We start from the raw sequence: 27833 nt of genomic DNA, 5'->3' as shown, positions 1-27833 counted from the left end.
AAACTAAAATCGCGCATGCGGACTGTGGGCATTTAGGAATTCGGCGCGCAAACCACGCCACCACGCGTGATCCGTTAGTGGATCAGCGAGAGTGTAGAGTGAGATCAGTGTTCAGTGCAGTGATCACACTGTACACTGTACAGTAATTTGCAGCGATTATTGTCCGTTGTGTTTTGTGTGTTGTTTTGCTGCGCAATTTGTATTTTGAAAAATGTCGTTCGGCACGGGCTTTGGTACTAATGCTTCAGCGGCACAACCGACTTTCAGTTTTGGCTCGGCTACTTCTACAGCTGCGACGCCGGTCAAACCAAGTAAGTTTTTCAATTGTTTTTTGTACTCCGTTTCTCGGCAATTTTAGGTTATGTCACGTTGCGTCGTACGTCAAATATGCATTTGAAGGATTCGCGTGTCATGGTACTTTGAAAAAGATCTCTCAACTCGTATTTTTATGAACCAAGACTCATTCACTTACTTTCTGGAAAATCCAGTCCAACTTGCATTTTGAGGTTATGTCATGTTCCATGTCAATAATCCGTGATAAAACATTTGGAGAAAATAATATGTATTCATAATAATTCTTTGATTTAAAGATTAAATAAACATCTAGAAAATACGATTCAATCAAAATTATACGCAATAAAATTGTGATGCTTATGTAAAATGAATTCGAACAAAATCACTTTTTCCAGAAGTTCACGCAGCCCTAGCAAAAATTCATAATAAACCATGCTTTTATGGCACAGTACTCATCGCTATCAAAATATTCTGTGGCACACGCTGGGATATTCAATGTCTCCTAGAAGAAATGGTACTTCTACTTGAAGAGCCTGATATCCTGTTGCAATTAATTAACGGCTGCGTTATTCTTCCTTCGCAGTCAGGGTCGCATTCCATGCAAGACATTGCATGTTTTTTTCGTGCTCTTGCAATAAAGCAAGCCGATATGCAACATATCAAAAGTAATAACACTAACGCCGACAGCAAAATGCTGAAAAGTGACGAGTGAAACGCAAATCCAGAAACTTCTGTGGTTTCTTTTTTAGGACCTTCCGTTATAGCTTGTCGATACTCTGTCGTCATTGCTACTGGGTTGTAAGTTGTGTCCACTTTGAACATTCCATCCGATATACGCGCCATTGTTGTACACAATTCATCAGGGGCGTTATCCTAAATTGAAAATACAAAATTGGAAATGATCAAAGCCTCTTTTGCAGATTTAAATTAGTTTCATAAAATTTTTATCCCTCAGCATAACATAATATATTTTGAAATGGATTCGTTGCTCAATTTCAACTCACCCCGACAGGTCCTATCGCTGTTCCTTTTTCAACATTCATATCTGTTACATATTCGGGATCCTCCCGTCTCCTGATCAGCGTTCCCATGATGTAAGACTTTGGCAAATGCCGTTTATAATTGGGAAATATTTTATACATTTTCTGTTATTGTCTCAGCCAAGTTTTCACTTTATTTTTCGAACTCTCCAATCCTTTGTGATTTTGGCTGAAGACGACGATTTTCACAATTTCGAGCATTTCAGGAATGAGGGTAAAAAATCACATGTCTGAATGCCAAAGAAACTGCGAAAATCCCAAATCTATCGATATTTTAGGTTCTATAATCTTGCGGGCAGGTTTTTTTCTCAACCTATCAAGACTGCGAACTTCATTGTGACAGAATTGAAAAAAAAAAAAAAAAACAAATCTTTCGTTCGTTTCGATCCTCGTTTGTTTCTCAAGAATATGAGTGTGAAAAGAAAGCGGAGATGCGAATAATAGAAATAAAAAGAAAAAAATTCGACTTTCTGCATTTAATACGAAATCAACAACTTTAGTTATTTGTTTGAATCTGCTAGTCCCGATTTTCCGAAATCTAATCATTAAAATTTCTTTTCAGCCGGTTTCACAACGCCATCGTTCGGGTTTAGTACCCCGGCAACATCGACGTCGACCCTAGGAGTGTTTGGAACGCCAGCGACGCAAACGACCGGATTTGGGGCGACTCCGAGTTTCGGGACACCAGCAGGAGCAGGATTTCCATCGACGTCAACGTCGACGAGTACGTTCAGTACTCCAGGAACGACGTTCGGATTTGGTACAAATACGACTGGATTCGGAGGTGCCCCGACGACCTCGACAGGTTTCGGAACTCTCGGAGCTCCAGCAACAACGAGTTCGATGGGATTTGGTGGCTTCGGGAGCTTCGGCTCAACGGCAACCACGTCAGCACCGACGTTGTTTGGAAGTTTCGGAGCGCCGAACACTTCCAGGACGGGCTTTGGGACCACCGGTGGTTTCGGAGGTTTCGGTGCAAAACCAGCGACTACGAGCACAGGCTTCGGAGCCTTCGGAACCGGCTCGAGTTTTGGTGGATTCGGTACTGGCCTTGGACAAACTCCGCAGCAACAGCAACAGCTGCAACAACAACAGCAGCAGCAATCAGCAAATGCAATTTCCGAAGCGCTGTACAACGCTGTCTTTAATTGCCAGCTATTCAACGACGAACGTGACAATACAATCGCTAAATGGAATCTTATTCAAGCCCTTTGGGGTACGGGGAAAGCTTATTATTCCGCAAACGCTCAACCGATCGAACTTACTCAAGAAAATCCACTCTGTCGATTCAAAGCGATCGGCTACAGTTGTATGCCCAACGCGGATAACAACGACGGCTTCGTTGCCCTCTGTTTCAACAAAAAAGACCAGAAAATCAAAGACGGCAAGCAACAATTGATCACCTCAATCAACGCGATTTTAGGCAATAAACCCAACCTCACGGTCACTATCGACAGCATTAAATCAATCGCAGAAAAAAAAAGTCAAGCCATTATTTTCGTTTCCGAGAAGGGAGTCACTGGAAGTTCCAGAAAAATTCCAGCCAACGAGCTCGTTGCTTATCTCTCACAGAGCGTACAAAAACAACAGTTGACACAAATTGGTGTCGACAATATTTTCCCCCAAGTCAAATTGGAGCCTTCTCAGCTCAAAGAGTATCTCGACAATCCTCCTTGTTCCATCGATCCAAGGTTATGGAAACAAGCACAGCTCGACAATCCCAATCCCGAAATGTACATTCCCGTTCCCATGATTGGCTTTCAACAAGTCAAACATCGCCTCAAATGTCAAGAAGAGGAAACTGCTAAACATCGCGCTTTTCTCGACATGGCTGCCGAACGCATTCAAGGATTACAACGACAACACACAACTACTCAAGCTCGACTCAAAGAACATCGGAGATCCCTCCTCGAGCTTCAACATCGAGTTCTTCAGGTTCTCGTCAGACAAGAAGTCACTCGCAAAGTTGGACTTTCTCTCCAGCCCGAGGAAGAAGTTCTTACCAACCGATTCGAAGCCATGCATGCACAACTTAGTGCACCCACACAGTTCAAAGGACGAATCAGCGAAATGCTCTCGCAATTGAGAATGAGGAGACACGTCGACGTTCAGATACAGGACCGATATACCATGGATCCTATCGCTCAGGATGACATTAAAGCTGTTAGTACTTTTCAATCGTATTTTCGTAATATTATTGGCCTTTAGTAAGATAATTTTACATGATTTTTCACATTTGAAATTCAACTTTTCTGGCAATTCTTTAAATGGGAGCTATTTTATTTCCACATTGATTATTTTAATGGATGAATTTCTACTTTCAGTTCTTGAATATGGAGCAACAAGGAATATCCCAACTGATCGACACGATAAATTCCGACTTGGAGAGTTTGAAGATTATAAAAGACGGAATGGCGGATCTTTTGACGGGTCACCGTATATCGTGATGGTGCTAAAACAGAGTAAAAACATTGCACAACGGATTCGTGGATTTCAATATCCGAGATCATCAAGACGGTCGAAGAATAAATCGAAAAAGCTTCCAAAATGATTATCCAATGGGGCAGCAAGGAGAAGTAACTGAAAAGTAATTGTTCCACTAAGCAAAGCGAGTTTAATTCGCACGGAATCGATATTTTGGTATTTTTATTCTTATTAATTAGACTCGTAAGAATTGGTCGATCATTTTCGGAAGCTTTTCTCGCGGAGTGCCTCCGTCATACTGACTGTTCTCTGAAGTTGAAAGAAAAAAATAAAACATTTTTAAAGTGGAACAGAGTGTTGCCAACTTTGCCATATTTGTGGATCGGATTCGCCCAAATCGTCACGAGCCATCGTTGGAACGAAACCAAAATAATCATCGCAACTTTCTCACCGGAAAAAAGTTTTTATCAACTGAGAGCACAGAGTTTGAACGAACAATTAACAAACTTCCGGTTCGACTTATCCGAGGAGAATTGTGTGGGTGTAATCGTGTCTCAAAGAGAATAAATTAAAACACTTTTTTGTTCTGTTATCTTTTATAAATAATGTATTTTGTCTTTATTGAGTTGCTTAACATCGTAATTTTCTTTTTCATCCGTTCTCTCTCACTCTCACTCTCTCATTCGCACAGCACGCTGTGGCTAAGGCACTTTTGGTTCGCGACAGATCGCATCTTCAATTCTCGATCGATATATGTACATAAAACGAATGGCACATGAGACGAGTAGAAGCGGCTCGAAACCGCGATGCAAAGGGGCTGATAAACTTTTTTTTCCGCCATTGTATCTCGATTCCGAGCAATAATCAAGCTCGTCCGCCTACAAAAAAAGATTCGAAGGATTTCCCCCCCAAAAAAAAAAAAAACATTTCTCATTTATACGAAAATTGGAATTTTGAAAAACCAAGTAAAATTTGACGAACGATAATTTCCAAAGATAATTCCAGTCTCCAGACTACTCGATGCCAAAGAAAAAAATAATTCAATATACGACGAAGCGGATTAACTTAACGCGTTAAAGAATTGAGCAACTCTTTTGTATTTTGATTCGAGGTTCCTCGGAGTGTTTTCTGACTCGATTGTTTCGTTTTTTGATTCTATACTTTTTGTTTGTTAAATCTTCACGACTCACGAAGTACTAGAATAATATATTTGGCTTTGCAATCCGATCAGAACGGAATGGCTTTTTAATAGAAGAATGAGGAGATTTTGGGACTGCTCGATTCTCGATTTGATATTCCTCCACAAGAGGAGGACTTCGAAATTGAATCTGAGCTTTTCCAGGTGATCGTTGCCCGGGGTTTCGTATTATCCATTCGAACCCGAGCAACGAAAACGTAGACCAGCTAAATTTCTTTGTTTCTCATTGTTTTTTTTACAATATAAATATATATATGTACGTATATATATTTGGCAAATGTTGACAAGACTCCCCGGTGGATCGATTCATTTGTTGATCGTCAGATCGAGGGGAAGATCTTGTTCCATATCAGTGACTCTGTCGTCGATTTTAACCCTCAAATCTTCGACTACCGAGTCCCTCGAGTTGTCCTCACCGACGTTGCTCCACATATTTTGTATCTCGTATCGAAGATCGACGGATCCGAGTAAATGTCGAAAAATGGGATCTCTCGTTTTCATTATTAAATCTGACAGTATTTTTGTTTTTTCCAGAATGTTATCGTTGTTGTGAACGCAGCATTTGTGACGACAGCAGCAACTCTCATTGGCCTGAGGACTCGTTTCGTCTTTGGGGCTTTCGGTAACGTCCATTTTAACATTTTCAGCTCGTTTTATGACAGAATGTCTGATTGGATTGACGATCGGTGTTTCTTTTTTGCAGGGTGTGCTGTTGACGATCGATTCGATGTTTCGATAATCCACGCAGCTCGTTTTGCTCGTTACTTCCATGGGTTCCTGCTCCGATTTGATGGGAGTCGATTGCATGCCGATTCGTGGGAGCAGAACTTCGGGCACGTGGCAGGGGCTCGTCTGTGGCGAGCTCGTCAACGAACGATCTTTTCCGATCCGGTTCGAGTGGTAAATTGGCATTTTTTCTGGTGTCACGTAACTCTCGTCGAAGATCCTTGGATAACGAAGCTGCTTCGTTTGCTCCTCGTGATTCTTAGGTGGGGTGATTTCTTCAACTTCCTTTTTCATTCCTTCACCGAGATTGTACATGTTGTTCCACTCGACGAACTTCCTTTGCTCCTCGAAACTCGCACTCGCTCGTGGGCTGCTCGTCGACGAAGCTGTGCTCTCGATGCTCGAGTCTTTCTTCGAGTCCGACTCCGTGCTGCTTCTGATTTCCGTCCCACTCTCAAACATCCCTTTCTCCATGCTACTGTTGTTGTCTTCGAAGCTCTTTTCCCCTCCGATTTTATCGTTGTTGTTGTTAACGTAATGCCGATAAGTTTTCACGTGCTTCCTCAACGACGACGGATCCGTGTAACGCTTCGGACACCCCGGCACTTTGCAGCAATATGGTTTGTCCACCGCGTGCGTTCTCGTGTGCTTAAAACGATCCGACGAATTCGAGTACGCCTTGTTACAGCCCTCCACAGGACACACGTACGGACGCTCCCCCGTATGAGATCTCGCGTGAATCTTCAAGTTCTCTGCTCTGCTGAAACTCTTGTCGCATTGAAAACAGTGGTGCGGCTTCTCGTTCGTGTGCGTCCGAACGTGGACCAACATTTTATACCTGCAATTCAATCGAGTCAAGAATTAGCCACAATTCATCGATTCTTCAAGTTTTTTTTTCGTTTTTTCGTTACACGAATACAATTTAGGTTACGAACTCTACTTTTTCGGTTGAATTTAGCGTGTTTTTATGTTCTTCGTTCTTCGAACGAAATAAAAATTGTCTCCATTGAGAAATCGAAGGCGTTTACCTTCGATCAGTCATTAGATCCGGGGCGTAATTTCCTGTTAGTTACTAATAGCTTTGTTTTGAAACTACAAAGTTCGTTGTTATCCAAAGCCAAATGGGCTTGTAGAATTTGAATGTTTGCTTAAAAACACGTGACGATTAGATGCTTTCGTTACCTCGCATTGAAGCCACGTTCACCACGAGCACAACCTTCCCAGCCACAATAAAAAAGTCCACCGGGACCAGGGCCAGCGTGCAATCTCGCCACGTGACCAGCCAGCTGTTCCAGAGAGGCGAACCATCGTCCGCAATTTAGCCATCTGAAAAGCAAAAAAAATGAAGAAAATAAACATCGGAATTTCGACTCGTAAAAAGTGATTTACACCACTCGAGATGTTTGTTTTTTATTCTCGGAGAAATATTACTAACGGATGACAGTTTATGCTTTCTTGCGAGAGGAATGCACGAGTGAAGATTTCACTTGAGAAGCAAAGAAGTTGCAACTCGTCGATTATAATTGGTCGTACGATTTGCGTCAGCACTAAATGCGAATCCAGAAACGATTTCATCGTTTTCGATATAGACACTCGATTGATGTCAATCCATCCATCAATTGACTCGTCTATTGACCTCAGTTCAAGTTTCAATCTTAACTGGGAACGATGAGGACTATTTCAGGCTGTCCCTAACAATTTAACGTCGTCGTCGTCTCTCTCTTTTTCTCTATTTCACCCTGGAGACCAAGAAAGAGCAATCGATGGTTCAATCAATTCGTTTATCGATTTAAGGCAGTAGGGGGTCGAAAAATTGAAAAAGAATCACAACTCGAAAATAATCGGAGCTGAGAAGAAAAAGAATTTTTCAATTTTATTTTGATAAAAATTTCAACAAAAGTCCGATCTTTTTGTTCCCAAGTGTACAAACATTTTTGACAAACTTGCATCGTCAACCGGACGAACAAGTTTGTTTTTTCATCTTCGGTATTTCTGTACAATTAAAAGTGAATTATTACTCAATTTGCAGTAAAAAAAGATTCTTCAAAATCATCATTTACGACGTGCTGATCGACGAAAGCGTTGACGAAGCAACATTTTCTCTCGAATTTAGTGGACGCTGCTGTGCTCAATGCAAATAGTCACAATCCCTCGCAACGATAGCTCAAGTTAAAATAAAGATAAACAACGACCTCGATTATTCGATTTCTCTTTTTTCTCTTATTCTCTCAATACACGACGCCAATCGAACGAGTCGATTCTCGCGAAGGACTGATGTATTTTCAACTGCGCAGTGAGATTTGCACAATTGGCGCCCAATATAATGACGGAGAAAAATATTTCCTCCGTGACGCATTATTTTTTGTATTGTAACCCACGAGCTTGGAAACGTGTATGGAAATAAAAAAGAAAATCGAAGAAAACGTTTCCTTCGGGCACCTGTAACGAAATTTGAGGAATTTCGAGGCTCCAGAAGAGCGACGAGCTTAAGCAGCATCTCGAAAAGAACAAAACAAAGCTCCAGTCCCTATCTCGCGTGCGATCACGTGTTCCCAACGTGGCTCGTGGCTTCGCAGAATTTTTTATTCTTCAATTGTGAATCGTCACTATCATCACCAATTTTTTATGATTGCATCAAACGTCATAGCTCTCGTTATCCCGGGAAGAGATAAGCTCGGAAAATCGTTCGCAGGAATTACGTTGAAGAAACGACAGAGAAAAGCTTTTAAAAATCGACAAACTTGAGAAAAATTGTCAACGATTTTTTCCTTCGTCAATATTTACGAAACTTTTCATTCCTAGAAGTCTCCCCTGAATATTCAAGTGCATTCGCTATTCTCATTTCGAAATTCGTAAAGATTGTTAAGAACGAGAAAAAAAAACATCGCGGCTGAGTGTGTCGACCCCATTTCGCGATTTTTTTCTGTTAACACACCAACCCAGTCGAAAAGAGGCGGGGCTCGTCTTACGAGTGCAAAAACTGAAGTACCCGGATTACTTTGTTTGATGTCAATCGAGATAAAAATTCTCTCAAGCCTGTGGGTTTAGACGAGCCTCAAGAACCTCAAGAAACGTCGTTTCTGAACAGGAGCAAGTGAGCAAATTAATTGGAATGTGAACAAAAAGTTCTGAAAAAAAAGACTTTTCCTAATGTAAGAAAAGCTCGTCAAAAGTCGTGCATAATCACGAATCTCAGCCAATCACTTTCGTGCCTCCTTTATTTTTCAACCTCTGTTTTCAACAGTTCAGCAATGTTTGTCCGCCAAATAAACCTCGTCTAAAACACAAGTGTGCAAATAAAATACAAAGAAAAGCGAGAAAATAGAATAAAATGAGATTAAAAGTGCCCTTCGGCGATTCCGCGCATAAATATTTACGATAAGAATCAATATTTACGAAAATAGAAAAGTCTCGATGAACTTTTATTGAATTTATTTTCAGTCGTTTATCGCGCTCGTTATCGCGAGCTTCATCTCGCCAAAGCACGTTCTTTTCTTTCGTTCGACGATATCGAAACGATAAGAGCGATAGAACACTATCAAGACGCAATAAACGACATTTTTTTTCTTTTTCGATGGCTTACTTTCTCATGTACGAAATTCGGTATCAATGAGATTAGCTCTCCGATCGAGCGGAAGAGAGGAAGAGCGCGAAACCACGACGGGAGATTTTGTCTCGTCGCTTCTACTTAATCACCGGTACATTGTGCGCTTATCCGATATCATCCAGACGAATTATTTGTCACGGAAATGGGACTCTCTGAAGTAAAAAAAAAGTGAGCAACGCGAGCCTCGAACTGTACACGAGTTCAACACGTGCCGAGGTATCGAACAATCGACAACTGCCTTATCTCTCTGCTGATGGAAAGTTTCTTTTTTCTTCTCTTCGAAGCATATCTGTGACAAAATCTCATGTAACTTATCGTTGATGTGAGTTGAACGTTAATGGGGTTAATCATCAAATTTATTGCCCCCGTTGAACACTCTTTCATTTCGTTTCTTATTGCTAACAATTTTTTCGCCTTTGGGACATGCCCGAGAAGAGTCACGTCGATCGAGGGCTTTCCGTCGATGTGCTTCGACGAAATTTTGCACTGAGAAACTCAAAATTCGTTGAACCCCTCAGCTTAATCGATATTTTCATAGAATTTTGTCGATCAATTTTCTTATCGATTCAAATTCTGAGAAATTACTGAACTCTCAATATTTCGCAAATTCTTTTCGTTAAAATCACACTGCGAGCAGAGTTCATCGATCAAAATCTTATTTAGTTCGACGAAAATAGGGTCGATTCAACTGTTGTTTTGTTCAATCGATTAGATTTTTGGAATTGAAAAGAAAAAATAGTCGAACCCACTCTACTTTCGAGCAGCTAAATGGACTGGGGTCCACGAACAAATGTTGATTCTCAGTGGCGAAAAAAACGTGAAGAAATTGACGAAACTTGAAATCGGACGAAAATGAAGCGACCAAAGCAGAGCGATGATGACTGAAAAGCATCGTCGCTGCATTGCAATAGTTAAAAATGCATTGAAATAATTTGCGGATGCTGGAACAATAAAATAATGATGGAAAAGGTAAACGAGACCAACCTGCATTTCAATTGTGCGTTTTCTCCCCTCCTAACGGAGCCAAGTTCAAGACTGGAGTTAGAGGCGTCGGAGTCGCTGTGGGCTGGGCTGGGTGGGCCGCCGCTGGCGAGACCACCCGTCGACGTAACGAGACTACCGAGACCAGCCGGTGGCGATGTACCGAGCTCGTCCTCGGTGGGCATCCTTCGCGGCCAAACCGGAAGGTCCAGCGGAGTTTGATGGAGATTCAGATTAGAGGTGTAGTAACTAATGGTGTTTGACGGATGATGATGATGATGATGAAGATTGTTGTTGTTGCTGGTTGCGTAGGCCGTTGGAGTGTTGTAGTAACTCGGTACCGCGGCGCCCAGAAGAGTGCCCGGGTAACGAGCGGCTCCGTACGGGCCAACGTGGCTTGGCATTCTGCCAGGAACGTAAACAATCATTTTCGCCAAATTAGAAAAAAAGCAAGTGGAACTCGAAAATGAGAGAAAAATATGGAAAGAGGACGGTCAGAGACGTAATTTCGGTGTTGACAGATCGAGAAATCGATTTTCGTACGAAGAATTTTTGGATAAAAGTGCAAGCCACGCGCGTCGATCGTCAAAGAGGCCGAATTGTTTATAATTTTTTCGTTTCTACTGAGCAGTAAAAAAAAACAGCTTTTTCAGCCGTTCCCAGATCAATTGAGTCTCATGATGAATCCTCAATTTTGTCAACTCTGCGTCGATTTTATCGAGACGCTCGATACTCGCGCGCTTTATATATATTCGTAAACGCGTATTTATATGCTTATTGGTCGTTTCTGGTGCAGCGATTCCCTTCTTTTCATGCTCGTTTCGGCGATTCCGAGCGGCTTTGCACCGACAAGACTTTCCAGGTCTTGCTGGGATTTCCGATTGAGAAAGAGGAAATGCTTCCTTTTTCTCTCTATTTATTTTGCGTCCTCCTCTCAATCGCTGAGCCTCGCATTCGCAAAAAGCCCCCTGTATTAAAGACGCACTCCGCGCACTCGGATACTTTGGCGCGCACTTATTTTTTCCGTTTTACAAGCTGAGAAAACTTATGCCCGCGGTATCGAAAATTCTCGGAGGAGGTACAACACGAATTGCGTCGTTGATTCGAAGCTTTTTACCGTGATAAGTTTAAGCAACACTTAGTCCGAGTTCGTATCGTCAGATGTACTTGAAACGGTTGGACTTTAGTATGCGATAGCTCAGAAATTGCTTGCTGTATTCTATGGAGAACATAACTAGGCTGTTTTTCACTGGCGCGTCTTAAATACAGTTCGAGTAATAAGCGAACGCGAGTTTTAAGATTATTTGCGAAGCGACGGAGCTTCGTTATTGCGAAGCCTTCTTTACGAAGATAATGGACGGGGGAGTGTCAAAAGAAGTTTAAATCAGACGGGGGCAGAGAGCACGGAGAACGCGAGAGTTTTGTTCCCAGTCTCGGCGACACGCCGGCCGTGGAGCTGCGCGCAGTTTGGTTGTTGGTCCCCCGGTGCTTTGTGCTAGGAGAATGAACTTCCCATGGTCGTACGTTCGTTTCGGGGCGTCGTATGTCCGCAAACTGCGTAGCAGGGAATAACCGAGCGCGAAAAAGTTGAACCGGCTTTTCGCGCTTTTCCGCGACTCTTAGTCCCCGGCGAAGGTCACCTGAGAGCACGAGGGACGATCTCACCAGCGAGCCGCGCACGCGACACGAGAACACCGAACGAGAGCGATCCGCGGACCGGGCCCAGCAGAGTAACGAGAGTGCAAAACAACTCTCGAGCTCCTTCCTCGTGATATGTGATATGTGAGTTTACAGATCGGAGGGAAATCGAGGTGGGAGGGGACGGAGCCGTTGTGTCGCTCAGACGCGCGTCGACAAACTAAAGTTCGAGATTTGCGCGTCCCCTTATTTATACAGTTATGCCTCTAATCTCCCGAAGCACAATTTCGCTCTCGTTTTTTCAGTCTCTCTTCCTCTCTTATTCGCTCCTCTTATCCGAGCTCCCTACTTTCGCTAGAATCGTTTTTTCCTTCGCTTTTTATTTATTCTCCTTCAGTTTCCCCTCGCGAGTGTCTGATAAGCGGCGACGCGGACGCCGAACCGGGGAGGGGAGCCATTTTGCTCTTCTTTTCCAAAAGACGCGATTGCACCGACGTTAGTCGTAATTTTTTTTTCATTCCTCTGTTTGTTTTTCTTTTAGTTTTTCCGTCACGATGACGAGAAAAGTACCGCGAGAGCGTTCACCGACGAGGAAACGTCACTGTGTCCACTCGTCTCCGCCCACTCGACGCATATTTTCTACTCATATTTGCGCGTACGTCAACGCGCGCCGGGATCATCCCCTCTCAGAAAACAAGAAAACACGGTTTCAGAGACTTTTACTACTCAGACACAATAACGATAACGAGCACAAATTACACGAAAGTCTGTCGTCGTAAAATTCCTACCTTCGCCTCATCTCACCTTTCCTCCAAGTTTCCTGTTCGGAGTCATTTTTTATCACCGAAATCGTATTGTTCGAACGCATCTGTATACACAAATGATTATTTAAGTGATTTCGAATATTCTGTGAAAATATCTGCTGCAGTGTTCTCACCGGCTCGCCACGAGAGCCTTTTTCGTCGCTTTTTCCTCAAAGGTTGACTCATTTATTTTCACACGAAGGAGAAACTGCAGAGAAAAAAATCTACGAATCCACGGTCCGCGCATCGTGTTGACGGAACGCGCGTCTGCGGAAAAATATTTCAAATGCATTCGCACTCGCGATTGACATCATGCTTGAGCCAGAAATACGAGGGCGCTGGTTATAACCAGATTTCGATTACAAGCTCGTTATACACGTTAGACGAGATTAAGATATCTTTGGACTAGAATTTTTCTTCCCTCTTTTTCGTTATCTTGATTTGTCAAAATGTCATCGGCAGAATTTCAAGACGAGCGGAGACGTGGAGCGGCTTTTTTTTTTTTAATTCTGCCCGAATCCTCGCCATTCGATGAGAAAACTTTCTGCCACTTATTTTAGCTTGAAAATCATCGCTATTGGGGTCATTACGGGATCAGGATTACTGAGGTGTGAAAATAGAAATAAACTTTCGATGAAGACTTTATTTGAGCCGCCGAATTTTTCGTTGTTACTCGACTCCTTAAATAAATGGAAAAAATCTTAAAAATCGACGTTTACCAAAGTTTCAGCAATTCCAAAAGCTTCTTTTCTAGCTCTAGAGTCCCATGGAAGGGCCAAGTTTAGGGCCTGCATCGAATTAATAGTGTCGGGAGGTGGCCACAGGCTAGAGATTCTTCGAGAGGCAGATCAAAGTCCCGAGTTTGTCCCAGACGTTTGTTATCTCTTTGGCGACTATTCTCGAGGGGCATGAAGTAAGATCTACAGAGTGAGAGAGAATGAGGAGAGGAGACGTTTTCTCAACGTTTCGTGGATTTGAGTTTGACCTACGAGGCCAGAAATCGGAGTAAAAATTGTTTTTTTTCTACACGTTTTTCCCTACGCCGTATATTCAGTCGAAAATTTTTTTATCGTTCGTTATCGGAAGATAATTCCCAGACCGCGAAAAAATTCACGGCTTCAAGAGCTCGGTGCGAAGATCTTCAGGCAGGTTTTAAATTTCGTTTTTTCAGTTTTATTTGAACTCGTTTCTGCTTTGCTTTTCGTCCCTTTCCCCATTTTCTCTCGGTTTTACGGTTTTTCAACTCTTCCACTCTGACTCACTCCATTCAAGAACTCGGCAAGGTTTCGTGCTGCACGAGATCGCCCGGTCGTGTTTGGTCTTTTTGAATGAACCCTCCATCGCCGGATCCACGAAGACGAAAAAAGTGGTTCGCTCCTTCTGATGCGCGACTTTCGATTCTCGGGCTATTTCCAGCTAACGAAAATCCTGCATATAAAACTCAGGCTCGTTCTCAATCCGACAGTGTAGGCTGAAATCGTCGCAATTTTGGCTCGAAGTTGTTTCGACTCGATTGGAAAATGCCGCAAACTAATCGAGCCATCGACGCTTTGAAAATTCAGTAAATTTCGATTCCTCAAAACTGATACGAATTAGCGGATGTTTGGCTCAAAAGTGGCCGCTCATTGATGTGGAGAAGTTGAGCAATTCGTCGCCGAGTAAATTTACCGTCGTTACGACGTTAATTTTTCGGCTCGAATGACGAAACCGGATGCAACGCTCTCGGTTTTTTCAACTCTCGGAAATCTTCATGGAAAATTTTGGCGGCCCCACCAGGCTCAATTGCTTCATCGCAGTCGACCGCTCATGCCCCTTGGCCCCCCAAACGATAGTGACTTTGTTTCGAGACCGCGCCAATGACTCGTAAAACGTTCTAAACAGAGTGCGTCGTGTGCATTTGCCGCAAAATAAATACGACTTTGGAGAGCACGAGTTGACCGAGCGGTGCAAAAAGGATGAAAAATCCTCGCAGTTTATAGAAAAAGTCAATTTTCGGTAGGATTCTCCGAAGCCAAGAATGCAAGAGTCCAAAATGAATTCGTCCCGGTAATTTTGGGAGGAAAATTATTTCAAGAAGGGAGAATCGATAAGGTAAACAAGCCAGATAATCTGAAGGTGATCGTGGCATTGGTAAAGTCACGGGATCCGGTGAACCGGTTCCTCCGCAGAGAAGAAAGAATGAGAGAGAATGAAAAACGAATAGAGGGAGAAAGAAAAATGCCGAAAGAGGCAAACTCGGATTCGAGGGACATCGCGCGGCGCGCGGAGAGAATAAAAGAGAGAAAAAATCGAGAGGACCGATAAAACTGCTGCCTTTTTATGCTTCTCCAAAGGTGTGCACGTGGCGTTCCTTATGAGAGGATCGGGCACCGAAAAATCTCAATTTTGACCCTCATTTTTACATTGCGTTACTGCAATCTCTTCCAAAAGTTTGGACGTAGAGGAAACTGGGCTCCTCGCGCGATTATATACTGTCGCTGGAACAATATTCGAACGACTGGAACGACACGGATGTTCTACCGAAGAGAAACCGCAGCACGATCAACGTCCGTCCGGACAAGACAGCTGGTGAACGCGCCAAAGATGACGGCGCGAGGACTCTGAACGTTCCTACTTTGCACGTATCGAAAGCAATATAGAACCGGGGTCCGAAGCTTCGTCGGACCGGGAACCAGCGGCTCGGTGGCGGTGGAAATTTGTACGAAATTTACAGGAATTATTTGATTCGAGTTCGATCCCACTTTTGGCCAGTTTCGACTTTTTGGAATAAAGTTTTTTGGCACGGTTCGGGCGCGATGACAAAAGAAAAAGTTCGAGCCCACGCAGGGCGATGGCAAGTGGCTGGAAGATTTGAATCTCGTTCGGAGGGACGGTGTGGAAAAATTTCACTTTCGGAATGAGCACCAGCCATCTCCGTCGCTCTCGCTGTGTCGAGATGCCGACTGAACCATGCCCTTAAGTCGTCACGCGGTGACGAGATTCCGCCACGCTCGCTCTCTCTCACTCCCGTTTTGACTCGGCAGCACCGCGTAGAAACGAGAAAAAAAGAGATAAAGGCGAAGATCAGCGCGAGGCCCCGCGAAGACAGGGTAAAAAACTCGACGAGGCTCCGCGAGTCCCCCTCGAAGTTGCGGAACTCGTACGAGATATGGGCCTCCGGCAAGGTCGAACCATTTCTGGCTCTCGTGTACTCTTTGTTTTACACGTGTACTCTCACTTTTTTCTGATTTACTGAGCGGGCTGCACGAGGAAGAGAATGAGCGAACTAATTGAGCGAACAACGCTGTGTAACGTCGAGACAAACTCGCTCTATTTCGTCAAGCCTCGCAACCTAAAAACCTCAATGAAGCGACTGTAACTTCGACTCGTCGTGACAAAGAATTTTTCTCAATGGCTCATTAAGAGAAAAAATAAGGAGAAAAATTTGTCGCGACTCACGCACGTGTGCGTCAGAGGAAAAATCAATTCGTTTCATAATTCGTGTGCCTCCTCCAAGCCTGTTTACAGTGTTAAAGACTTCTTATCTCTCCACGAAACGACATTGTCGTTTCGTGAGCAAAAGATAAGAAAGCAATCGTGGGGGGCTCTCCGGAGAAGAAGCCAATGTCAAAAAAATAATTCGCTTTATCAAACCAGCGAATAAATACGATTAAAATTTTATACACCGATTTCCTTATGACTCTTGTGACTTTTCACGATCCGGATGAGTTAGATCCGTTTTGAGAGAGAACAAAAGAGCGGTTTTGTGCCAACCAGTTATATTGAAAATTGACTGGAGCGTGATTTTTCGGATTCCAAGAAATTTTTTCGTCTTTAAGAAACTGTTGAAAACTGCCATCATTCGTGGATCCTTTTCGAGGATTTTCTCTCACTCCTCATCCAGGGGAAAAGAAAAATGAAAAATAAAAAATGAAAGGAACGTTGCCCTTTTCATTGTCGCTCGTTCTTCGTGCGTGTGTGATCTCAACCGAAGATTCACCTCTCTCGTGTCCGCTCGTGTCCCAGGCGGACTGGTGACACTGGTTCTCGAGCGGAGCGCGCGTCGACGCCTGTAAATATGAGCCCCACTCCTGCGTTTTCTTCTCTAAACGATTTTATCAATTCCCCTGATCTTAACGAGACCGAAGACGATGACGAGACGCTTCGTCACGAGGATCGACCTGCGTGTACCGATATTGCTTCTTACCCTCGAAAATACGTGGAAAAGTGGACAGAGATCCGTTAGAATCGAAGCGGCGAGCGATCCGAGACACCCTTGCAGAAAAAAAGCAATTCGGTTTCTCGACGATTGTGGAAGAAATGAAACGATTATTTATTATTACGAGAAATTTATAGCCCCGGAACACGGGCCGTGTTAGAAATTGATGAAATTGCCGATATTTATCGAGCCCTCGTTCTCCGCTTCCCCGCGATCGTATTAACGAACGCCACCCCCCTTTCGTCCGTCTTTTTCCGCTCGAATCTTTCTCGTCGGATTTCTCGAAGAGGAGAAAGATCTCGGTATTATTGGACGGAGGCGAGGAGCTTTTCCCAGCTCATTCTCGAGCAAGAAGCAGCGCGAAGCGGAGGGATTCACAACCCCCCATTCTTGCATGACACCCCACGGATCGTATGTGCTCGCGTTCAATAAAGAGAGCGAGAGAGACGGGAGCAGAGCGCGTCGGCGAATTCTTTGATCTCTTCTCCGCCGGTCTCGCGACCGACAAACAGGTAAAAGAAGAGCGGAAGAGGGGCGAGGCGGGGGAGGCAGAGCGGGAGGAGAAGAGAATGAAATACCACCAGCAAGCAAAGCAATGCGGGAGAATCGTCTCTTGCCGAACTCCCGCGAGCAGCGTCTCTAAACTCCACAAAATATGTGCCTCCTTCTTCCCTATCTTTCTTCTTTATTTTCTCTCTCTTCTTCCCCGTTCTCACTTCCACCTCCGGATTCAGATCTCCCCGAGATAAGGCGAGAGCAAAGACGGGAGAGACCTCGAAGAAAACGCGCACGAGAAGGGGGAAGCGACGTATGAGAAACGTCGAAAAATTTTCGATCCCGCTCCGCGGCATGCACTCACTCACTTTTGCGTTGCGCACCAGAAATTGTATATAGAAAATATTATTTCATTATGAATTTTTACATTCTTCAAGGCTCCGAAAAAATGGCCAAAAATCACGAATTCTCATTGAATGGACAAGTTTTTTTTTTCTTCGAGCTTGAATTTCAAATGCAGTGAACGCGTTGGCACGAATACGCAGCGGGAGAATCCCTCGGTGGTTTAATTTTCTCGACGCCGTTGGGGGTTCTTTCCCCTCGTCCGCTCTTCAACTCTTGCCGCTTCACAATATTTTTCTTTCTTTTTAGAAAAAAAAAAAGAAAAACGAGTGCGAGAGTGTGTGGTGAGAAGAAGTTGCGAGCGCGAGGTATAAGAGCATCGGCTCCAGGGAAGTGGTCTCTCGTCCGAGAGGGCGTCACACGTGGAGAACGAGAAACAGAGAAAAAGGGCTTCGAAGAGCCGTGGGAGAGAAGCCAAGAGAAGGAATGACTCCGACGAGAGTCGAAGCCGACGTCGATCGACGAGGAGACGAGCGAGCGAGCAAGCGAGAAGGAGAATTCATGCAGAGCACCAGAAACCGGAGTACACTCGAAGATCACAACGAGTTTCCGTGTGAGAGGCGAAAAAGATAAAAGTTCACGTCATAAAAGATATAGAATAACATCATAATTCGAAAAAAAAATGAAAAAAAAAAAAAAAAAACACGAAATTAATACTTTTTCTCCATTTTACGATGTTTCAAATCTTCTCTACACGATCCGTAAACATCGCAGAGTCAATTTCACTGTGCTGAGGGGAAACGGAGTGAGAAATGCGCTCCGACACCCTTGAGTAACCCCCCGGGATAGCGATCACCCTCTCGAAAAAAGTGCTCGAATTTGGAGTTCCTCTTGAGCCCCCCAATGGGGAATGAATGGTTCGAAATTGAGCGCGATTTATATGTCGTTCCCTCAAACTCTTTTCCCCTGTATTTCCAATCCATATTCTGCGTCCGGATTCGTTTGACACCGTGGGTAAAAACGAAGAAAAAATAGCGTTTGAATTATGCTGCGAGTTCTCGAGTTTCGCGGGTTTGCTAAAGCCATAAATTTCAATCGAAGACTTTCGCGTCCTCCAAACACGACTGAAAATGCATTGAAAAAATTGACGTTGAGAAAAAAAACTGACTCAAGAGCGTATCGACTTTTCTCCTCCTTCCGTGAAAATAATGGCGAGAATCACTGGGGCAATTCAGGCTCAATACGAATTAATCACCGTACATCGCCCGCCGGAGGCCCAGCACTCGTGTGGCCTAATTAAACGCTTTAAACGCTACCCTCGATCTCGCGCGGAGTCTTTTGACGCGAGGAAACGCGAGCCATGCAAAAGGAGCAATAAAATGGCGCATATAAAAATAAATAAAAATACGTTACGGTGTACACATTAGCGTAGAAACTGTATGGAAGGATTATGAGAGAGGATCGAGTTCCCGGACGTCCTTCGGGCTCTCCTCCCGCCCGATTAATCACGTCCCATGGACGACGTGGAATATTAATATTGTAATGGCGTGCGCCTAGCGAACCTTCGTTCTTTTATCTTCCTCCCTCTCGCACTTTTTCTTCATTTTTATTCTTATATATAATAATATTTAAAACCCCGCGTATGTATAGATATATTGGCTTATAATGCATATTACAAACGGGACAGAAGATGGCTACCGGTCGCAGCGGGAGAGCACGGCGGGGGTCCGATCTCTCCTGGCTCCTTCGCGTTGCCGCCACTCCCGAGACTTCTCCCCCCGAGCCGTTGCCCGCGCTCCGTCTTACGATCTCTTATTTTCTATGTCGCATTCGCTCTCGAGCTGCCGAGAGAGAAGCACACGATGTCGAGCCCTCTTTTCATCTTCTTCGATGATTTTTTACCAATTTGCTTAATTTTTTAACTTTATGGGTTAATCAAGGATCGTAGTTGATCGGATTAATTATAAATTAGTAATTTATGGGGACTTTTATTTTGTTTGGTCGCTCGGAGTCCAGGCAACTTTTTTTTTGGTTTTTTTTTAGTTGCAGTTATGTGGGAATTTGTTAACGGGACGATTGATTGAAATTGTTTATTTTGTGGAATCGATTGGGCGAGGGAAGAACGATTTTTGATGGCATAATTTCAATGAGTCCGCAAATTTGGAGTAAACCAGCAACCAGTTTCCGTGGTGTAGTGGTTATCACATCCGCCTAACACGCGGAAGGCCCCCGGTTCGATCCCGGGCGGAAACATCATTTTTTTTCCCTTTAATCGTGCTTTCGGTTATTTTTATGCACGTCGTTCGAATCGTTTTTCCGAGCAGGGTTTTTTGAGGTGATTTTCAGCGGATCGTGGCTCGTTTTCATCTCGAACGAATGTTTGCCGCGGTGTTTTTTCCGTTTAAGGAGGGTGGATCACGAAATCAAAATAATGAGAATTTGATATAATTTGGTGATAAAATTCTTTGGCATCTTGTCTACAAATATAATTTTTTTCAAATTTTTTTACCACACGACTATCGCATAATTGAGCGTTAAATCGAAGTTCTTATGCAGCACGAGATGTACAACTGTATAAAACTCTATGCTTATACACGTGAACTTTAGTGTTCAAATACTCGAGAGCTATGTGGTAGAAAAATTAAAAAAAATTTACATCGTCTTATATATTTTTAAAGAATACATTTACCAAATTTTATGAAATTCTTCATATTTTTAGCATGGTTTTAGCATGAAAACATTGTATCGTCGCGATCCACCCTCCTTAATTTCTCTTCCTCAGAGTTTCGAGTGTTACTGCTCGAATGAGATTGATTCATATTTTTTCCTCGAAGCAAAAGATTTTTCTGGGTTCGAATTAAATAAAAGAAACGAGAGTTGTTGGAAAAAAACGTCCCGCGGTTTCTTTAATGTATTTTCAGCAACGAGAAGGGATCGCTGAAATGCTGAAACTCCGGCCCTTTTTGGGGAGCACGGGGCGGTAATCCAGAGACGAGTGGGAGTCAACCTGTAATTTCGACAAGAGGGCCTCGGACCCGAGTTCGTTCTAATATGGGAAGAGACGAGAGAGCGAAAGAAGCTCGCTGCGTGGATATCCCCACGGAGCTGCAAAGCCTCCAGGGTGCCTCTTCTACGCGTACATTTATATTCATACGTATACAAGGTGAGCGGAAAGTTCGTTCGAGCTTCTGGCACGAAGGAATCCTGGAATTTCGATTATTTTTTATCCACGGGCTGACAGCGATCGATGAACATCTTGGCAAGGCTGAGCTGAGAAAAAAGATGGCCGGAGGCGATCTTTTCCTGGATTCCGGAGTCCCCGACTCGCCGGTAAAACTCGAATTCGATTTCTGGGCCACCCTGTGCATATTCGTAGTTTTATATTGTCCGTATATATAAGAATACGCGAGGACTGATACAGCAACCGCCGACGCCGCCGCTCATTTCCATAATTCGTTCTTTAAAGCATGATTTTTAATAGGCCCCTGGCGCCGTTCTCCGCGTCCATTTTACCTTTTTTCTCCTCTTTTCTTTCTCTCTCACATCTCCGCGTCTCCGGCTCTCCTTCTCCAAACCTCCAATTGCTCTTTGTATGCCTTCGCGTCTTCGATCGAAAGTTTTTCACCGCGCACAATCAAACGGTTTAATCGATTCTCACAGTGATTGCAAATCATTTGCATCCTCCTCGTCCACGCGACGAAAAAAACTCAATCTGAGCTGCCTCGGTTTCTGGTTTCGGTGAAGGATCAAGAGTCCCTCCGCAGTCACGGTTCAAAAGAGAAAAATGATATTCGCGAGAATCGTCTCCTCAAATTTTCGTCGGAACCGCCATAGAGGCGTAGGGTGAGAATAATTTTTACTTCACATTTAAAAAAAAGATACAATTTTCGTAGAAATCAGAGAGATATTTGAAACGATGAAATCTCGGGTTTCTTCAGACGCCCACACGTGAGTGTCGATAATTAATCACGAATTTCACACCTCCTTTCCATCCCCCTCTCCCTTCTCCTCGCTCTTCCGCCTCGACCCTCGTTTTTTCCGTTGTTTTTTCCTCCGGAGTCAAAGAAAAAGGAGCAGCTCCGAGAAACCAAATGTTGCATTTTATCCCCCTCGAAGATATTTCCTCGCAGCATCCCAAGCCCCCCACACACTCTGCGGGATCAATGGAGCTACTATGTAACGCTGAGACGAATCGCTGGACTGGACTCACATTGACAAATGATTCTCAACCGAGAACGCAGTGCGATAGAAAATTGTAGAGACAGAGAGAGAGACGGAAAGAATAACATTCTCTCCTCTTTCCCTCCGATCGACCTCCCACGTAGAATAAAAGGGCACTCACAATGCATTCTCACATTCGCTTCATAAGATTTTAAACTCCCCATCAACTGAAACACGCCAATGGAAATTGGCATACTTTTGCGATCGATTTTTTCTCACTTTGAATCTTGACTACGAATCATCGAATGAAAAACGAACCTGACGAATTAAATTCTCAGATTCTCGAATCCCAACTCGCACAATGTGCATCAATATCGGATTTTTAATGAAATTAATCGAATGACAGAAAAGCGAATTCGATCGATGAGCACGCTTCCAGATGCGAAGTATTTTTTTTCTGTACTCTTTCTTCCGTCTGTATCCATTTACTGGACGCAGCACGCAGTCATAACGCGTCTAGAGTCCTGAAAGCTCGCAAGGACTGTAGCATGGTCGGCTGGTACAAGAATGGCAAGCCTCGGACACTGTGGCATACCACACACCATGCGACACCTTTCCGAGTGACCGCGAGGCTGCTGCTGCTGCTGCTGTTTCGCTCTTGATGCTTTGCCTGCTCTTTACTATACGAGAGGCCTGTTTGGACCACACACGAAGGATTTCCCCACCCTGCTTCCTCTATCCTTTGCTCTTTTACTCTTTCTTCCTTTTTTCGTTTCTCTTCGTCGCTTCTCCTCTTCGTCTCTTCTGGCTCTCCTCCGTCTGGTCTTCCAAAAATGCCCAAATAACATTGTTATTTGTGTTTTTTTTTTTCATAACTTCAGATTTTTGGAAAAAGTTTAAAGTTCTTTTGATCGAGTCTCTGCGAAGAAGGGAAAAGGAGTTTCATCGAATTTCGGTATTTCTGTTTTTTTTGGAGTCCCAATTTTCTTCTGAGTGCTCGATGACCAAGTCCCTTTTAATCGGAGCGGAGTATTTATTCCCCCTCACAAATCGAGTCGGTTATCAAAACTGACCGCAGCTATTTCCTCTTGGCTCGATCCGAAGCCCGCGAAAGTGAGGAAACGCACCTTTTCCTCCAAAGAAAAAGGGCCTCTTTAAATGCCTTCTTGGAAGAACCTCGCAGGGGACCCAAAACAGGCCATAAACTCGAACAATGCTTGTTTTGGTTGGTCGCAAAAATCGGAGCCTTTACTTCCGTCTCGCTCGTTTACCAAAGCTTTTCTTCCACCTCTTTCGGTCTCTCTGTTGACCTTTTTTGTATTTTGGAAAATACATGCGGATCGCGAGGAGCCGCCCGGGGGTTCTCGGGGCAGAACGACAATAGAAAGACCACCACGTCTGAGAATCGTATTTTCATCCATTCTACATATATTTTCCTGTGCAGAGTCTGCGCGAGTGTGCACCGGAGACTGGAGATGCGCCGCAATTAGCTACAATGCGGGGTTAAACCCCCTGCTAGGTTAAACCGACCGAGCTCACAAGCATGAAGAATTTTCTGTTCTCGTATCTCGTTCGCTCGGTCTCAACCCGCATAACATTTACAGTCGGATTTTTCATTTCTCTTTTTTTTTCACCAAACATGCAGCCTCCCGAGAGATTTCCAAATCTTCGTTTCGAGTCTTCGTCATCCAAACTGCGTTTTCTTCGAAGCCGCATTTGGCGGGAGTGAAAATGCGGGATCGGGGGGATTGATTTAGATAAGAAAATCACGTTTCTTATCTGAAAAAGCCGATGGCACGGTTTTCGGAGGGCTCGAAAAATCAGCAAAAAAAGAGTTTCCCTGATGAAAACGTTGCTCAAATCAGCCGGACGATTCGTAATCGAAACGATAAATTCCCACACGGGACATTCGGTGCTCCCGGAGAAAGCAGCCCTCGGACACGACGCAGGGAGGGGCGACATGGAGAGCGGGCCGAAAATATGCAAATAAACTTCGGCTTTTGTCAGCGACAGGGTGGTTTGCCCACTCGCGGACTCTTCCCTTATATGGGACAAGGATGACAAAGGATATTTCTCCGGTTGTATTATCTGCGAGAGTTGCACTGGCCCAGGACTATGGCGCGGGTTCATTAGCATAGGCGCGTTTAAATGAAAACCTGTCTCCGTAGCTGGGCTGGTAGGAACAATCGTCTCCCTCGAGCCCTTCGCACGTTCCCGAGGTGTGTGTGCGGGGCGGGGAGAGACTTTTTTTAAATCCCGTGGTGAACAAAGTTCTGAGCTTTATTTCCGGTCCCCCGTGATGCGAAGATGGGACGATGCGGAGGAAAAAAATAGGACCACCGTTACGACCCTTGACGCCATCCTGGCCAACGGTCCTGCCACAGGATACCGGTTATCCTCTCGTTTCTTCCACGGGACCATTCGTCCCATCAGTTCCATCAAAACTCATCCGCAACATCCACCTCTTCTCTCCCATTCCTTCGCCGACTCTCCTCCTTTTCTACCCTCACTTTTCTTTGTCTAGCAATGCACGAGATTAGAAAGCCTCGCTCATCCGGAGGACTCTGGGACGCCTCGAGTGTAACGGTTCGTTAGAGTTCATAGGTGATCAACGCACCGACGATACAGGAAAAAGGGGACACGCGTATATTTTCTCTCATTCCGTATCCCAACGGACTCTTGTGCTGGTCAACCGAAATCACGTTTCCGGATCCTTCGAGCCACTCGCTCTCTTTCCTCTTTCTTTTTCTCTTCGCGAATATAGTTTCGAATTTCTTTTTCTATTCGCCAGTAGATTTTTCGTCGAGTCTTTCGACGTTTGCCACTTGCCAGCTCACGAGTAAAGTTTCCTCTTTCATTGAAGACGAAAAAACTGCTATTTTCATCGATCGTCGAGTCGCACTTTGTACCCGAGTTATCTTGAAATTGATGTAACGAACTAGTATTCATAGCCATTCGGGCTGATCGTACGGTTTCGCTACAAAGTCTTTCGAACGAGTTCCAAACTGATAAAAACTGAATATTTTATTCGTATGATAAGAAAATGGATTGAATACTTCAAGGCCAAAATCTATTTGACGATATCATATTTGATCAGTCGATAAATTTTGCTTCGACAGACTCGACGAGGCTCTAAGTTTTTTGTTCATAATTTCCTGATGTGACTCGTTGGAATACATGTTCTACAAAGACTCCAAGAATTGATCTGATCCATTATCACGAGGAAAGATTGTGAATGGACCCAAGAAGTGGCGATATCAAAGGATTTTTTTCATGTCACATTTGTCGATTGCCACCAGTCACTTCTCCTGAGCCCTTATTGGATTTTCCAAAATTTTATAGCCCGACTCGAGCCCTTGTGAGAGTTCCAAGCTTGTACGTGTGCATGTACGCATTCGTGAATCGTTGAAAAGTGTGAAAATCCTGCGGGGAATACCCGACAAAGGCTGAGCACGTTACTGTCACCCTAAGAACGGTTGGCAGAGAGTGCATGGAAAAAATACGTTAGGTGTTGATCTCCGAAAAGGTGATCTCCCCTCCCGAGTCCCCTTTCCCTTTCTGCTCCCGATTCCCCGGCACTTTTCTCCCTTTTCCTTGCTTTTCACGGGCCCGCTTACGTTATAATGGGACGAGGCGACACACAAAAAGTGATGCAAGCGAAAGCTCCCTCTGAGGGGGGACGGAAATCTTTCTGCGACGGACTCCCACGCACGAGAACAATGGAAAATCTATTGCAAGTCTCTGCACATGTTTGCGGAGGAGCTCCAAATGATTTGTTGACGGTATTTATAATCCAAACAGATCGTAAAGCTCGGAAGAGGAAAATCCTATGACGCAGCAGTGCTTGAATTGACATTCGTGTCGATGGGCAACAGCCAATCGGGAGGGAATCTCTGCTCTTTATTCTGTGGCCCTCTGGTCCAAGCTTCGTGGCTTCTTAAAATTTACGTTTCTGCTCCTCATCAGCGCTGCAGATTGGCTCGACTCGATTAACGATCCTCAAACCTTCATTCATCACGTTTTCTCTCCGTACCGACGAATTCCTCGCAACGTCCAGGCACCTTTTAAAACCGACTCGCAGAGCCTAAGTACAGGAATATTTGCGCAATCCCTAATAATATTCCGTACCCCCGTGTGAGCTACTTTGTCAGAGATTTCGAGTGGGGAGAGGCCCTGCCAGGGGCCCCTGACGATTCGATTCGATTGAAAAATTCTCGCGTCACGGATACCTGCCCCAGGACCCGAGATAATCCCATCCTCGGGGAGGGGTCCGCTCCTCTTCTTCTTCTTCTTATTTCTATATAAAACTTGTGTATACGCTTTTGCGTTGAGCTTCACCATGGGCCCCCATTATATTTCGCTACGAACGGTGCTCGTGGCTCCCCCACGGACTTGTGCCTCGCCAAGACTGCGCACACAAGCACCAGGGTGCGGAGACACCCCTCGACACATTGTCGCACGGTTATTGCCTGAACATCTCCTATTTTTCTATCTCTTTCTTCACTTTTCTCTCTCTCTCTCTCTCTCTCGCTCTGTCCTCATTCTTAGTCGGACAAATATCCAATGTCCCTGTAGCGAATCACCGTTCCTCCTAAGGACGATTTTTCGTTACCATTTTTCCTCACTGATCCACTACACCCCAATTCGTGAGGGACTCCCTCGATTTCATGTGAAATCCTTGTCCAATACGGAAGCTTGGAAAAGGCATTGAACGAAGGGGCCCCGGAGAAAGGGAAAGAGCCAATATCGTTCAGTGAGAAAAGACCAGCAGATTTTCCTTTGTGTCTAGTTTTCACGTGTCTTCGAAGCAGATTTTTGATAGGATCTTACGCGTTTCCTTACGGCACAAAGAACTCGAAAGAAAGTTTTTTGCAATGTTTTCCATTCACGAATTTTCGGTTTTCATGATTTCATTTGATTATTTTTATGCGGACACTCAATCGGTGGAATTTTTAATGAATTTTTAAATGGGTGGAGACAGAAATCAATAAATTGACAAATCGAATCTTCAATTTATTACAAATGGAACTGAAGAGCCTGTTTATTTGAACTTGTTTGATGATTTTTATTGGTTTTTCACATACAGAAACTGTAATGAGACGAGAAAAAATCGAAGATGTAAAATGATATCTTCTGTCTCGAAGCGATCACGAAAGCAGCGCACGACGATTGAAAAAAAGTCGAGTTTCGTGTTTCTTCAAAATCTTGTAAGCATGGAAGGCTGCACAAAAAGATAGGAGAGCCGAGTTCTGGGAAATCTCCCCCGCTGAGGATCCCTAACAATTCTTATCCGTCCCGCAGGGGTTTCTCGTGTTCGGGCTGTCGATCTTCGTTAATTAAAACGAACGTCAGTGGTCGCGCGCGAGTGACGGTTGGTCCGCATTATAGAGAGCGACTAATTTGAAAGTCAAAGCAAGAGATTTTTTCGAGGGGATCGTATGAATAAATCTGTTGTTTCGAATTTCGGTTAAGCAGGGGGCGGGGGGGGGAGGGGTTAAAGGGGGTTGAAATATGTGTCTCTGACCAAAAGTGAACCTGTTGGGAGCGACAGGAAATTTCGGATTTCCGGTGACAAGTGGATTTCTCAACAGGTCCAAGATTCGATCTCGAGAAACAACTTTTTTGAGTTAAAATTGTGAAAATGAGGAAACGGAAATGATCTTTTAAGACCATGGGAAAAATCCACCTGTCGCAAAGTCCGAGTTTAAGGGAATCCCACAGGAGAAAATCCCTGCCGATTTGCTTCACGCGATGAGACAAAGATCTCGAGGGGAGAAAAAATGGCACTTACCAACGGCAGATCAGCCGGTTATATCGATCCTCGTCCGTCAGGATCGTCAGCGAGGTGCCAGAATCTTCGAACTGCGATTCCTCCAGCTCGGTCTTCAGAGCTTAATCTCCCCGAAATTCGATGAATCTCGTGCGC

At 44.2% G+C, this 27833-nt stretch overlaps 2 protein-coding genes and 1 non-coding gene across 5 annotated transcripts; 2 read left to right on the top strand and 1 right to left on the bottom strand.

Moving 5' to 3' along the window:
• The first annotated feature begins 80 nt into the window (after positions 1–80).
• Positions 81–4392, top strand: Nup54 (nuclear pore complex protein Nup54). The gene is made up of 3 exons (XM_043420372.1): positions 81–311; positions 1897–3497; positions 3659–4392. Exons 1-3 carry the CDS (start codon positions 212–214, stop codon positions 3779–3781), a joined length of 1824 nt encoding a protein of 607 aa, XP_043276307.1. The 5' UTR covers positions 81–211; the 3' UTR covers positions 3782–4392.
• Positions 4348–27833, bottom strand: LOC122411516 (zinc finger protein GLI2-like). Of its 3 annotated transcripts, XM_043420370.1 has the most exons (4): positions 27699–27833; positions 10274–10675; positions 6865–7008; positions 4348–6520 (listed from the first exon to the last, which is right to left on the bottom strand). In XM_043420370.1, the coding sequence occupies exons 2-4, from the start codon at positions 10672–10674 to the stop codon at positions 5263–5265; spliced, it is 1803 nt and encodes a 600-aa protein (XP_043276305.1). In that variant the 5' UTR covers position 10675; positions 27699–27833; the 3' UTR covers positions 4348–5262. The 3 variants fall into 3 exon arrangements, with proteins under 3 accessions (XP_043276305.1, XP_043276304.1, XP_043276306.1); XM_043420369.1 differs by lacking the exon at positions 27699–27833 and having other exon boundaries at positions 10274–12136; XM_043420371.1 differs by lacking the exons at positions 10274–10675; positions 27699–27833 and adding an exon at positions 7118–7801.
• TRNAV-AAC (transfer RNA valine (anticodon AAC)) lies at positions 19927–19999 on the top strand. Its single transcript has one exon. It is a non-coding gene; the product is annotated as a tRNA-Val (tRNA).

This window comes from Venturia canescens, chromosome 5 (genome assembly GCF_019457755.1).
Source record: "Venturia canescens isolate UGA chromosome 5, ASM1945775v1, whole genome shotgun sequence".
NCBI classification, from domain to species: Eukaryota; Metazoa; Arthropoda; class Insecta; order Hymenoptera; family Ichneumonidae; genus Venturia; species Venturia canescens.
Note: the sequence above shows the minus strand (reverse complement) of the source record. Positions and strands in the feature narration are given on the sequence as shown.